Source organism: Canis aureus, chromosome 3 (genome assembly GCF_053574225.1).
Source record: "Canis aureus isolate CA01 chromosome 3, VMU_Caureus_v.1.0, whole genome shotgun sequence".
Lineage (NCBI taxonomy): Eukaryota > Metazoa > Chordata > Mammalia > Carnivora > Canidae > Canis > Canis aureus.
This window is the reverse complement of record NC_135613.1, coordinates 13492749-13506141: the sequence shown is the minus strand read 5'-3', so window position 1 is coordinate 13506141 and position 13393 is coordinate 13492749. Positions and strand designations below refer to the sequence as shown.

Below are 13393 nucleotides of genomic sequence, written 5' to 3'. Positions count from 1 at the left end.
CTTCAAAGCAGGAATGAGGTTGGCCAGAGACTTGGGGGTAAGTCAGGCAGCACTCTCTGTGGTCCCTTGGACACAGATGTCTGGCAGCGTCTGCCCAGACCATGATGGCACCCTGACAGTGTGCCCCTTTGGATGTCACAGCTATGCCTTGTTACAGGGTGGGTGGAGGCACCCGATTAGCCCAAGCTCTGGGGACTGGCTCCTCTGCCATGCAGGAGCAAGACACTGGGTCATAGGGAGCGTGTCTACAGCAGAAATGTTCAGGGGCTATAGGCTTTGCCCTGGCTGGGCTTACCTGCCATGGGGTGCCACCATCTGGTGACATTTACTGAGCTCTCCTGCATTGTCTCCAGCCTGCCTGCCACTCTGGGGCCACAACCCTGTCTCCCTCCAGCCTCTTCCTCCTCCAGTACCTTGGCTCATGTCCATCCTCTGGCTGTGTGCTCTTCCTTAGCTGGTGTCATTGTGCCTGGTTTTCATTCTTCCTGAGTCATCTGAAGTGTTACTTCCTCGGGGAGGTCATCTCTGACCACCCTATATGCAGTGGTCCTGTCCCACATTATTATAGGTGCCTGTTTTCCCCTGTGCCCTAACAAATTGTTCGGTGTTTGCTCCACTGGAATGGAAACCCCATGCAGACATGGACAAGCTAGGCCTGCACCATCTAGTGGAGCCTGGCCCAGCACCTGGCAGAGAGCAGGAGCTATGCACATCTTTTGTTGAACAAAAGAACAATCCTCTGAAAGCAGGACTGTCGTCTTAGCACAGGGGATCTGGGTATTCAAAGAGGCTAAGGGACTTGCCCGGAGTCACCCAGCAGTGGAGGGAGAGCCAGACCCAGGTCTGGTTTTAGCTGCTGCTGAGCGACTGGGAAGAAGGAAGAAGGATCAGGGAGTAACATGTCTCAGTAACAGCTGGGGAGGCTTAGAGGCCCAAAGCTGGGGTGCTCGTCAGCTGGAGCGCTCCGCACCAGCAGGGCCTGTGGAGAGCCTGCTTCTGGAGCTGTGGGCGGGGGCCCCAGCTGATGCAGACAGAGCAGCTCCTGGTGCCAGGCACTCTGTGCCACGTGCCCAGCCCAAGGGGTGCTTCCCAGCCTGGCTCCAGCCGCCCAGACTATACAGTTGCAGCCGTTGTTGGCCTTGACTGCTCCGTGAGCTCACACCAAGGGGGTGGGGGCTGGCCACCCTGGGTGCAGGAGGCCCCAGTGGCTCTCGTGGGCGTGGGCAGACCCTCCCCCTCCTTCCCTGTTCCCTACTGGACCTTGCCCTCTGCAAGAGCCTCCCAGCTTCCCTGAGCACCCAGCCCCTCTGCCAGCCTTCCCTGGGCTGTCCTCCTGAGAGGTGAGGGGCCTCTGAGGGGCAGTCCCCTCTGTCTGCACCCCGCCCCCTCTGACTGGGCTTGGAGGGGGATTTTCCTGTGACTCACTCTGCTGGCACTTCCTGTGGTCACCAGGGCAGGGGCTGGGGGGACCCAGTGGGGTCACAGGGGGAGGGTGGGCTGGGTGTCCCGCCCCCTGACGGGATGTGATTCCCTGAGGCAGGCTGCAGACCATATTTGGGAAACTTGCTTTCCGTGCAGGCAGCTTGGGGATGGGGCCCGCCGGAGGGGGGGGGGGGGGCATGGGCTGCAGGACAGTGGGACAGCCCCTGCCCCTGCCTGCTTCTCCTTGGGCTGTGGCCTCTAGACCTGCCTCAGCCTCCTCTGCCCCATTGTGCCTTGGAGCCTAAGGAGGTAGTCCACTGTCCTTTTTCAGAATGTATATTTTTCAAACCCCAAGCCAAGAAGTGCTCATTAAATACAAACTGAGAAATTCTGAAAAACAGGAAGAGAAAGCATCCTCCATTCACAACCGCTATTCTTACCCTCTCCTCAGTTTGTTTAAGTTCATGTGACATCTTATTGAGGCATGGTCAATGCTTCGGTGCGTGTATAAGCATCATAGTCATGAGGTGGGCAGTGTTGCAGAAGCAGCAGTTCTGAGGGCCTTCGCCCTGGTGCTCACCATGGTGCTGGGGCGAACCTGTCTTCCATGTGTAGCTGCCCACCTGGGCTGGCTTCTCCCCTGACCTGGCCTCTCTTGCTTCTCCAGCTGATCCCCATTTTTCCCCACCCTGGGAGGCCAGAGCAGCCCTGGCGTCCTCCCAACTAGTGCCTCCTTCCCTCCTGCCCTCTTCTGGGACCCTCTGGGACATCTCTGGGTCCAGCCTCATCCTTGCACTCACGCCCGCCGAGCAGTATAGCAGACTCCGTGGCCTGGGAACACAGGGGCCAGTGAGGTTCTGGACCTACTAGCCTGGTGTCTACCAGTGCTGGGGTCCTCCCGCCTCTGTCCCACTGTCTCCCCCAAGGCCCTCCCCAGGTCTCATGCAGGCCACTTAGCAAGGCCTCTCCATGCCAGGGCCACATGGAGCTCCTGTCCCTGCTCTGGGAGTATTTGCTGAGTAAAAGAGCCCCATCCAAGAAGCAGGCACTGAGAGAATTACCAGGAGAGCGCCAGGGTAAGAAGTAGGGCTGGGGGAAGAGTACTGCTCTACCTTGGCCATCCACTGTCTGTAATGAGATCCCTTTCTCGTTTTGCTGTATTTTCCTCATTGATTCCTTTGGTGCGTGTATGTTCCTTTTCCAGAAGCACCCATGCTGGTGACGTGTGTCTAGCGTCTGTCCTTGGGTCAACGTCTGGAAAATACATAGAGTTGTTTTGTAGACATTTATGATGTTTACAGAAAGGGTTCTGGGCAATAGATGGCCTGCTTGCTGTTCTAACTCGGGGGGCGTGGCCGACCTTCCTCACCAGATGCCCATCTGGGCGCCTGCTTGGGGTGCGGAGCCCCAGAGAAGAGAGCAGGATCGCGGGGATCCTGATTGCATATGGGCCCAATCTGCTTCGTAGTGGCCTTGGCCAGTCTTTTTCCCCTTCAGAGAACTTGCTGTTCATGTTCTGTAGGTTTTCTCCATGTCTTGTCTTTGCCTTGCTGGTTTGTAGAATGCTCCAGATTCTGGATTCATCCCTCTCTTGTCGTTGGTGACCTGTTACCGTGTCAGCTTTGTGTTCTCTCCTATCCGGTAGAAACCATTCCGCTTTGGTGAGGTTGAAATCTCTTTGTCACTGTTGTTAACCTTATGTTGTGTGCTTTATGGTCTTTGTTTTTAGAGTAGTGTTTTATAACTTTTTTGCACTTTGGGGTCACAAAGGTATTCTCCCCAATATTTTCTTTTGTTAGAGCTAGAGTTTTATCTTTCACACCTGGGTCTTTAATTGTCCTTTGTTTATGACATGAGGCAACTGTGGGGATTGATTTTTCTTACAGTGAGTGAGTTTTCTAGCACCATCCATGAAGCAGCCCTGGCCTCCCATGCTGCTGTGTGATAGCGCCTGTGGCGTCCGATGGGCTCCTGTAGTGTGGGGCGTCTGCGAGCCCTGTCCTGGGCACTGGTCCCACTCATCCACGGTCCTGGCACATCCTCACAGCCTGAAAAGAGTGTGTCAGGCTGACCTGCTTATAGATGGACCTCTATTTCTCCATTTATTCTAGAAGGATTCTTTTTCTTTGGTCAAATTCCTTTAAAAAAAAATTCTGCTGGCATTTCTGTTATAATTGTAACTTATTAAGTAAGCTTGGGCAAATTGGCCTTTTATAGTGCTTAGTCATCCTATGGTGAATTTGGTACATTTTCTCCTTTATTCAGGTTTTTCCCTTGAGCCGTCTGGCAGAACGTACACATTTTTTGCTCTGAGGTCTCCTGTTGTCTTTGCTTGATTAATTCCTGGGTAGCTAGTAGCTTGTTGTTGTTGTGTGGGCTTTTCTGTACTTCTTTCTCATCCGTTACTGGTTCTGGTTTGTTGGAATTATTACGTAGATGATCATATGGTCTGCAGATGATGACCACTTTGTCCCTGTGTGTCCCCTCCCTACGCTCTCGTTTTTTCCTCTCGGTTGGCAGGGCAGCAGGACTGTGGAGTTGGAGCAGCAAGGGTGTGCATCCTGTTTTCTTCCCAGAATGTGCTCGTCATTATTTTCATTATTGCTGTCCTCCCCAGTGTTGGTCTGGGCTGTAGCGTGACTTTAGAGTGGTTTCCAAGAGTATGTTGAGTGTCATCCCTGGAGTGTAGGTGGTGGCTACAGTTTAGGATTTTTGAGGTACTGTCCAGGCTTACTTGAAAACTGCCACGATCAGCTGGGCCTCTCTGCTAGCAGCAGAGGGGGCAGAGGTTCCAGGATCTCCTCAAGCCTTTCCTTAGTGCCAAGAAGAGTTACCTTGGGTGGCAGTTGGGCAGCCCGCCAAGCCCCTGGCACACATCCTCATGCCTACCTGTGTCCTCTCTCCCCAGAATGTGCTGGCCAAAGCCCTCTATGACAACGTGGCTGAGTCCCCGGATGAGCTCTCCTTCCGCAAGGGTGACATCATGACAGTGCTGGAGCGGGACACACAGGGCCTGGATGGCTGGTGGCTCTGCTCACTGCATGGGCGCCAAGGCATTGTGCCTGGGAACCGCCTTAAGATCCTGGTGGGCATGCATGACAAGAAGCCAGCAGGACCCGGACCCGGCCCACCTGTCACCTCGGCCCAGCCCCAGCCTGGCCTCCACGCCCCAGGTGCCCAGTACACACCCATGCTTCCTGCCACATACCAGCCCCAACCAGATAGTGTCTACCTGGTACCCACCCCCAGCAAGACTCAGCAAGGCCTCTACCAAGCCCCTGGGCCCAGCTCGCAGTTCCAGTCTCCCCCAGCCAAGCAGACATCTACATTCTCGAAGCAGATGCCCCATCACCCTTTTCCTAACCCAGCCCCGGACCTTTACCAGGTGCCCCCAGGGCCTGGCAGCCCTGCCCAGGACATTTACCAGGTGCCGCCTTCTGCTGGAATAGGGCATGACATCTACCAGGTGCCCCCATCTATGGACGCACGCAGTTGGGAGGGGACGAAGCCACCAGCAAAGGTAAGGCTGCCCTGTCATGACTGGGCAATCCCCTGGTGGGTTTTGCCCAGGCCCTGGTTTCTGGGTCCAGCCAAGCACCCTTGGGGTCTCCAGGGCTCCAGCCACAGCTGCATGTTTGGTCTGGGGCCAAGATGGGAGGTGAGTGTTTGGGAAATATGTTGTCTGTCTACTGAAGATGCACAGGCAGCCCACAGAGAAGACATCCAAGCTGGCCTTGGACCCTGAGGTGGTCTTCCGCAGACGGACCCCAATGGGAAGGTGTCCCCAGCAAAGATGCAATCTGTCAGAAGCCCAGAAGTCTGGAAGGGGTGATAGGCAGGACTTGGCTGATGAATCCTAAGTAGTAGGCTGGGGACCAACCCCCCAGAGTAGGGGGCGCTGGTGCTCCTGAAGACCAGATACCTGCCTGCGGGTGGAGGGTTTTGAGTTGAAGTGACTTGGCCAATCCATGTTCTGGTGAAGTCATTCTGCCCACAGAGTGCAGGATACTGGGCCTGGTGGGGGTGGAAAGAGGCACCCAGGAGTGGGGAGGTAACTAGGGGCAGTACTGGAAGGGGGGAGCTCAGGATAGCGGTTAGGCAAGAATGGCTGAAAATCCATAGGAGTAGATCACGTTAGAGACTTTTCTCTCCCGTATGTCATGGTTTATATATGAGTGCTATAGGGCTGATGAAGCACCTCCGTGAGCGTCAGGGGCCACACAACAGTCCAGATTGTTACTCCGTCCTCCTCAGCACAGAGCTTGCACTTCATGGGCCAGGATGGTTGCCTCCTGAGAGGTCAGCAACCTTGTGCCCAGGGGCTCCCATGAGTCCTCTGGGTGTGTGTTGGCTCCTAGGATGGGCACAGAGCACATCTTCGGGCATTCCTGGCTCCACGGGCACCCAGCCCTTCTCTTCTGGCCATGTCAGTGGGCCAGCAGAGTGACCTGTTTGTGATAATGCCTGGGTCATGGGCAGAGGTGGGATGGCCAGAGTGGGGCCTCTCAGGTCACCTTGTGGGCTGTTGCCGGGAGAGGCTGGGCTGGGGGACACGGCCCCAAAGGCAGCACCCTCAGCTCCGCATAGGCCTGCCTGGGCACCCCACCCCCAAGTCCATCTGCCTGTGGGGAGGAGGCAGACTGAAGGCCCTGCTCCATGGGCCGCTCTGGGCTGGGTCAGGAGCAACCTTTTTTCACCTTTGGCCTCTGTCTTTCCTTGGCCAAGTCCCTTGAAGACTTTGGGAGGCCCAGAAGCAGAGACATCCCACATACTTTTGAGAGACAGAGTTGCCATACCCAGTTCTCCTTGTCTCCACCATGGCCGTTCCTCCATTGCAGCTCGCCTCGGAGGACCTTGAGAAACCCAGCCCGTGCCAGCAGAGAGGTCCCTCAAAGCCAGCCCAGGCCCAGCTGCCAGCTCACCCCTCTGTAGAGAGGAGACTGCAGCAGGCAGCAAGCCCCAGAAGCCCTGGTGGGAGAGGGCAGGTGCTGGGCACGGTAGTGGGCCCATAGAAGATGCTGCTGAACTCTTGACAGTCGGCTCCCTGAGCCCCAGACCGGGCCTTATGTGTGTGCCGTGTCTATTCTAGAGCTGCCTGTGTCTGGAGAGAGTGGCCAAGTCCTCAGGACCTGTCAGGGCTGAGGTGGGAGCCTTACCCATTCCAGCTGGGCTGTAATCAGCAGTCAAGAGTGTTGCCCTGCCCCTGCCTGCAGGATGCCACTTGGCAGCTGGCACACCTGGCCAGAGGTCAGGCTAGCTGGCTGAGGGTGAGGCTCCCTGGACACTGGCTTTCAGGGTCACTACCTACCTGCTCCTTCAGCTGCCTAGCCAGAGACGTGCCAGGCAGGAGCACACCATGCTGGACTGGAATAGCCCAGATGGGCCAATCCTAAGGTGGCTTTCAGGAGAGAAGCAGAGCCCTGCCAGGGAAACACCTGTCCTGTGAGGAGGTGGCAGGGAACAGTGCTTGGCTGGTGATCCTCGGGAGAGGCCACAGTCCATCTCCCTGTACACTCGTACTCAGAGTCTCTCTCTCTCTCTCTCTCTCACACACACACACACACAGTATCCACACTTTGCATACCCTCAGGGAGGCATGCCCTTTCCTCTTCCCGCTTCCCTCCCTGCATCTTAACCGACAAGCTTGTCCTTCCAAGTGCTGGAAGCCCTGTGGGCCAGGAAGTGGCAGTGAGACCCAGGTGCTGGGTGGTGGACCCGAGCCCACATTTTGGCTGTGGGTTGTTTCCCTCCCAGGGGATGGGCTGGCACTCAGGTGACATCTGGGCTTAACTAGCTGGGCCCAGTGATAGGGCTGCTCAGAGCCTGTTTCCCCGAGGGCTCTGGCCTGGCTGGCGGCCCTGGAAGGAGAACCCTGTGTCCTGGGCTGGGTTGCCCTTCCGAGAAGCCTCATTGCTCCTGGCCTGGGCAGCCTCTGGTAGCATCTGCTTTTAGGTTATGATCATGAGAGCAGTGATTATTTGTCGCAGAAAACACATAACATGTGAAGAAGCCTGGAGAGGAGATGCCCCAATCAAGAGGTGATCACTGGGAATTTTGGCATGTTTTGTCTATAGCACGTTCTTTATTTGTCTTGCGCCAATTTGTATGCAGACTTTTGCATTTTGGGATTGTAGCTCCCACAGATGTCAAAAGCATTTTCTTGGGTCCCTAAGGTGATTGTGATGGCCACCCCAGATTTTACTGTGTCACCCCCTTGCCTTGCGCAGGCTTCAGGCAGTTTCTCATCACATGGGTGTGGATTACAAACAGATGATAACTGTGCTTCTCTGCCCACATTTCAAGGTTGTGCTTTTCATAAATCTTGGGCTCCCCCTCAGAAGTCTGGGAAACTGAGGCTCTTCGTTCAAGAGATCGGGTGGTGTGAGGAGGGACCCTGCCAGAACTGTGGGTGGGGTGAGGGGGCCCTATGATCCAGGAAGCCAGAGGGGAGTGATGAGGTCAAATGCCAGGAGCCGGGATCCCTAGGTGGCGCAGCGGTTTAGCGCCTGCCTTTGGCCCAGGGCGCGATCCTGGAGTCCCAGGATCGAATCCCACGTCGGGCTCCCGGTGCATGGAGCCTGCTTCTCTCTCTGCCTGTGTCTCTGCCTCTCTCTCTCTCTCTGTGTGACTATCATAAATAAATAAAAATTAAAACAAAACAAATGCCAGGAGCCTGGGGCAGAGTGGCCTGTACGGCTGGGAAAGAGATCAGGGTCACACCGCAGCTTTAGCATCTCTGGCCTGGGGTGTGGCTGTGGGCTTCGATGGCAGAAGCAGGTGGGCCCCCAGATGGAGGTGTTTTTGAGAGGTTCCTCTTGGGGGAGTGCCTCTGGGTCAGGGCCCACAGCTGTGCTGTGGCAGACACAGTTGAACTCAGTCCTGCTCCTGGGGAGCCCGGGAGCTTGGAAGGGGAGCCGTGTCCGGGACGTCCCTCACTCTGGGTGAGAGCTTAGATGGTCACCTCCTTGATCCTACAGCACTCCATCAGTGCTCCAGAGAAAGAGCCAAGGGTCCTGGGTGGGAGTGGGCATGCTAGAGTGGAAGCCGGCCTGGGTCACGTGGGGAGATGTCCACTTTGCAGAAGGGGGAGGCCGGTAGCTGAGCTGCCTGGAGGGTGACTGGGGGCCCAGCAGAATGTGGCCGGGGTGGGGCCTTTCCCGGTGGTTCTCTGGGCCTTCAGCTTGACTTCTCACCCCTGCTCTCTGCAGACCCTGTCCTGCCTGGGTCTCTGGTGTGTCTTTGTGAGGTTTTGTGTGTTCTCTACACCGTTGACGTGTGTGTGAGGGGGCATGTGGGTCTTGGGTCAGGGGTTCTCTGTCTCCCCCTGGGCACTGGCTGTGTCACCCACCCCCAGGGCCCTTGGGGCCTGCTAATGGGGCCTCAGGTGCAGAGCAGGCCAGCCTGTGATTAGCGGGCTCAGCAGCTCTCTGGAGAGTGGGTTTCCCTAACAAGCATTTCCCCACTGGTGGCTGCCTTACAGTTTTTTTCTAACGGAGAACATTTGCTGGCCAGCGCAGCTGCTTACTGTCACCAGCTCAGCTGCAGGAGTGGCAAGCTGCCGACAGCCTGGGCCTGGGGTCCGGCCCCAGAGGCCTTCTGCCTCTGCTCCCTACTCTCTCTGTCTTTGGGAGGCACTGTGGGGGCTCTGAGGGAGCAGGTCCATACCCCTCTTCATGGGGCTGGGTCTCCACCTGCCCTTTGGAGTCCACAGGGCCCGGAGACGCCTTGGGTCTCGCCTCAAAGCCCTGCCGACCTGCCACGTCCCGCCGGCCCCCGCCTGCCCCGCCTGTCGTGTTGTTGGCAGGTTCTAGCGTCTAAAAATAACTCTGGAGGAGACTCAAGTCTGGGGCTCAAGGAGGGAGATGAGTCTGAGGAGGGCCGCCAACTCCACTTGCAGACACTCTGGGGGTGGGGGACGGGGAGTACCCCATGGAGGCGCTCGCCCCGGCAGCTAGCAGAGAGGCCAGGTCTGCTGTGCTGCCTGGGAGGTGGGCAGAGGATGTGTCGGCAGAGCCGTGTCAGGCCTGGGGCTGGGCAGGAAAGTGCGGGTGCCTCCAGGGGCTGGGGTACTCTGCTGCTCCTAGTGCTTGCAGACACGCAGGACACACAGGCGTGCAGAGCTGGCTGGCAGTGCCTAGGGGACTAGGTGCAGGCACGAGATGCCAGGTTCTGGGGGCATCGAGCCCTGTTGCCCCCAGAGATGTGTGTGGGGAGGGCCTGAGTCAACTCTGTTCCAGACGTCCCTTTTGACTAGAGAACAAAAAAGCCTTTCTGTCCCGGAGTGCTGAGCCGGGAGCCTTGTGGGGGAGGCGTGCCTTGAGCTGGGTTAGACCCTGCCAGCCCCTCCCACTGGGCTGCAGGCTCCTGCAGGGCCGGGGTGCTTGCCGGGAAAGGAGAGGCCAGGCCGGTGAGAAGGGCTTTCAGCAGCTTGCTGTCCTGGACGCCAGGCCTGGGAAGCCTACGAGAGAGGGGAATGTGCTGAGCCCTTCTTTGGGCCAGCGTCCCCTAACTAAGGCCTTATCCTTTTCGGGTTAGTGGTGGTCTTGGCTGCCATGTGCGTGTGGTGTTCTGGGGAGCGTGGGGGTCTTGGTTCTAGTCTTGGCCACTCCCTCACACCCACACTCAACTTTCCAGAATAGCCTAGGATCTGGCCCTGAGGTCTGGGAGAGTCTTTGGTGGCCCTGCCTTCAGGAGTGTCCCCAGGATATGCTTGGTTGATGAGGAGGGTAGGGTACCACCTTCTGGAAGCCCCAGGCCCCAACTGTTGGGACCTTCTGCAGGCCATGTCTAGGTCCAGCCTAAGGAGGGCACAACCTAGCACTGTCATCTCTGTCCTAAAGCCAGGAGGTGGCTGCTGGGTCCTGCAGTTGGGGAGGCCCCTTGCTGGGCAGCCTTTCTGAGGAGGGTGCAGTGTGGAGGTGTTGTCAGGCAGGGCCATCCCAGTCAGGGATGACCCTCTTTGTCAGTCCTCATGGACCCTCCTCTGCGACTCTCCAGCTCATCCAGGTATAGACTACTGCCATTTCCTGGCCAGAACCAGATGCCTGTAAGCAAACCCTGGGGGTTCTAGTGCACCCCAGACACTGTATCACATCGAAGAAAGGGCAAGAATACAAAGGGATGAGAATACCCTTGCCTCTCCGTGGACTCTATGCCCACTCTTGGAAACAGCCCCCCTTGTGTGCCTCGCCTACCTCCTGCGGGTATAGCCTCTCCCCTGGGGATCTGAGGGTGGGTCCTGGAAGTTGGTGTCCAGGCTGGTGGTGACAGGTTGGTGACAGTTGGCTGTCTGCCCCCAGGTAGTGGTACCCACCCGTGTGGGGCAGGGATATGTGTTTGAGGCCTCCCAGCCAGAGCAGGACGAGTACGACATCCCACGCCACCTGCTAGCCCCAGGGCCACAGGACATCTACGACGTGCCCCCTGTTCGGGGGCTGCTTCCCAGCCAGTATGGCCAAGAGGTAGGTATTGGATCTAAGAGCTGGGGGTTTTTGGCCTGGCCCTGCTCAGGGAGCCGGGCTTTCTCTGCCCTGGGCAGGGTGGTCCTCGGGTTGGTACTGTGGGGTTCTGCTCTTCCTGTCCCCTCAGGTGGCCCTGGCACCTGTATCACTGCACCTTTTCTGCCTCAGGTATATGACACGCCCCCCATGGCCGTCAAGGGTCCTAATGGCCGGGATCCATCACTGGACGTGTATGACGTGCCCCCCAGTGTGGAGAAAGGCCTGCCGTTGACTAACCACCACGCGGTGAGCATTTGGGATGCTGGGGCCTGATGTCTACACAGGCTTCAGGTTTGACTGAATGTGTGCTGTGGGGCGGGGACCCACGTCTCCAGGCCTGGTGGCAGCAAGAGACTGGACTGCAGGCACCAGCTGTGCCCCTTACTCTCTGTGACAGAAGTGGAAACCGAGTGGTCCTCTGAGCCTCAGCCTGTGGACCTTCTGTAGCAAGCTCTTGAGAGGATCACACAGGGTATTAGCCAGGAGGCCACCACAGAATTGATCATTCAAAGCAGGACACTTCTAAGAGTGAAAGGGGACCAGTCATTATGAGGGGGCACCAGGCTCAAACCAGGACTGTCCCGGGTGAACCAGGGTGTTGTCACCCTGAATAGAATACACAGATCAGCCAGGTTCCTGCCACAGAGTAGAGAATACGCAAGGGGTGATGACGGTGGCGGCGGCATGACAGCTGTCCTCTCACCAAGCGTTTGTAGTTGCACAGTGAATGAACTCGTGTCATCCTCACAACCAACCTGTGAGAGAGTTCTCCTGTCTTACAGCCGAGCAGATAGGCACAGAGAGGTCAAGTCACCTGCCTTAAGTCACACAGCTAGCAAGCAGTGGAGCCAGGATCTTGAACTCTGATCTAGCTCCAGAGTTGGGCTCTTTGCAGTAACCTGTGTGGATAAGAACTGTTGACGGATGCTGCACCTGCGCCATGCCTGTATGTGTGCCTGGGTCCTACCCCAAAGCCCTGGGTGAGCGGGTGGACAGGCAGCCTTAACCATTCCTCTGCCCCCCAGGTGTATGATGTCCCTCCATCAGTGAGCAAGGACGTGCCTGATGGCCCACTGTTGCGTGAAGAGACCTATGACGTACCCCCTGCCTTTGCCAAGGCCAAGCCCTTTGACCCGACCCGCCACCCGCTGGTCCTTGCTGCACCCCCTCCGGACTCCCTGCCGGCTGAGGATGTGTATGACGTGCCTCCCCCTGCTCCTGACCTCTATGATGTGCCCCCTGGCTTGCGACGGCCTGGTCCCGGCACCCTCTATGATGTGCCCCGTGAGCGTCTTCTTCCTCCTGAGGCGGCTGATGGTGGCGTGGCTGACGACAATGTGTACGCAGTGCCACCGCCAGCAGAACGAGAGGCCCCGACGGATGCCAAGCGCCTGTCAGCCTCCAGTACAGGGAGCACACGCAGCAGCCAGTCGGCCTCCTCCCTGGAGGCTGCGGTGCCGGGCCGTGAGCCCTTGGAGCTGGAGGTGGCAGTGGAGGCCCTGGCACGGCTGCAGCAGGGCGTGAGTGCCACCGTAGCCCACCTCCTGGACCTGGCAGGCAGCGTCAGCGGGTGCGGGAGCTGGCGTAGCACCTCTGAGCCTCCGGAGCCACTGCTGCAGGACCTGCGGGCTGCTGTGGCTGCTGTCCAGGGGGCTGTCCACGAGCTGCTGGAGTTTGCCCGCAGCGCCATAGGCAATGCTGCCCACACTTCTGACCGCACGCTGCATGCGAAGCTTAGCCGGCAACTGCAGAAGATGGAGGATGTGTACCAGACACTGGTGGCCCATGGTCAGGCCCTCGACAGTGGCCGGGGAGCCCCAGGGGCCACTCCCGAAGACCTGGACCGCCTGGTAGCCTGCTCACGGGCTGTGCCCGAGGATGCCAAGCAGCTGGCCTCCTTCTTGCATGGCAATGCCTCGCTGCTCTTCAGACGGACCAAGGCCCCTGGGCCAGGGCCTGAGGGAGGTGGTCCCCTGCACCCCAATCCCATTGACAAGGCCAGCAGCATCCAGTCCCGGCCTCTGCCCTCACCCCCTAAGTTCACCTCCCAGGACTCCCCGGACGGGCAGTATGAGAACAGTGAGGGGGGCTGGATGGAGGATTACGACTATGTCCACCTGCAGGTAAGTGACTACCTTGCCCTGTCTCCCCCAGGGAATACTCTAGGGCAGCCTTCTGGCCTTCTCAGCTCTCTAATTCTGCTATCCCTGTCATAGGAACCTTGATCCCCTCCACACTGAGGGTTCTTGTGGCCAAAAGAGAATTTGGGCCCCAGTAGGCCTCAGTGAGTCCCCGTGCCACTCTCTGACCTTCCAGTCCAGATGCACCCCCCCCCACCCGCTCAAACCCGTTCCTCGATCGACCTCAGGCCTTTGGACCAACATGGCCATGTTATCAGGGCCCTGCAGTGCCAGCCAAGGATGGCTCCTGAGCACCTGCAGGGGCTGCGCTTCTCCAGGGCAAAAGTGGCT

General features: G+C 57.9%; 1 protein-coding gene and 1 long non-coding RNA gene across 8 annotated transcripts in view; one reads left to right on the top strand and one right to left on the bottom strand.

Annotated features, from left to right (window-relative positions):
- The window catches only part of BCAR1 (BCAR1 scaffold protein, Cas family member), a 36412-nt gene that overhangs the window by 18714 nt on the left and 4305 nt on the right, over positions 1–13393 (top strand). For 5 of the 7 annotated variants that reach the window (XM_077890586.1, XM_077890574.1, XM_077890592.1 and 2 more), the window contains exons 2-5: positions 4331–4942; positions 10722–10883; positions 11052–11168; positions 11948–13045. In XM_077890586.1, coding sequence (XP_077746712.1) covers positions 4331–4942; positions 10722–10883; positions 11052–11168; positions 11948–13045 — 1989 coding nt within the window. Of the gene's footprint in view, positions 1–2410; positions 2499–4330; positions 4943–10721; positions 10884–11051; positions 11169–11947; positions 13046–13393 lie in introns of those variants that run through there. The other 2 variants (XM_077890590.1, XM_077890595.1) reach the window with 2 other exon arrangements.
- Positions 1746–4321, bottom strand: LOC144309537 (uncharacterized). Its single transcript, XR_013375486.1, has 3 exons — positions 2792–4321; positions 2535–2676; positions 1746–2253 (listed from the first exon to the last, which is right to left on the bottom strand). It is a non-coding gene; the product is annotated as an uncharacterized LOC144309537 (long non-coding RNA).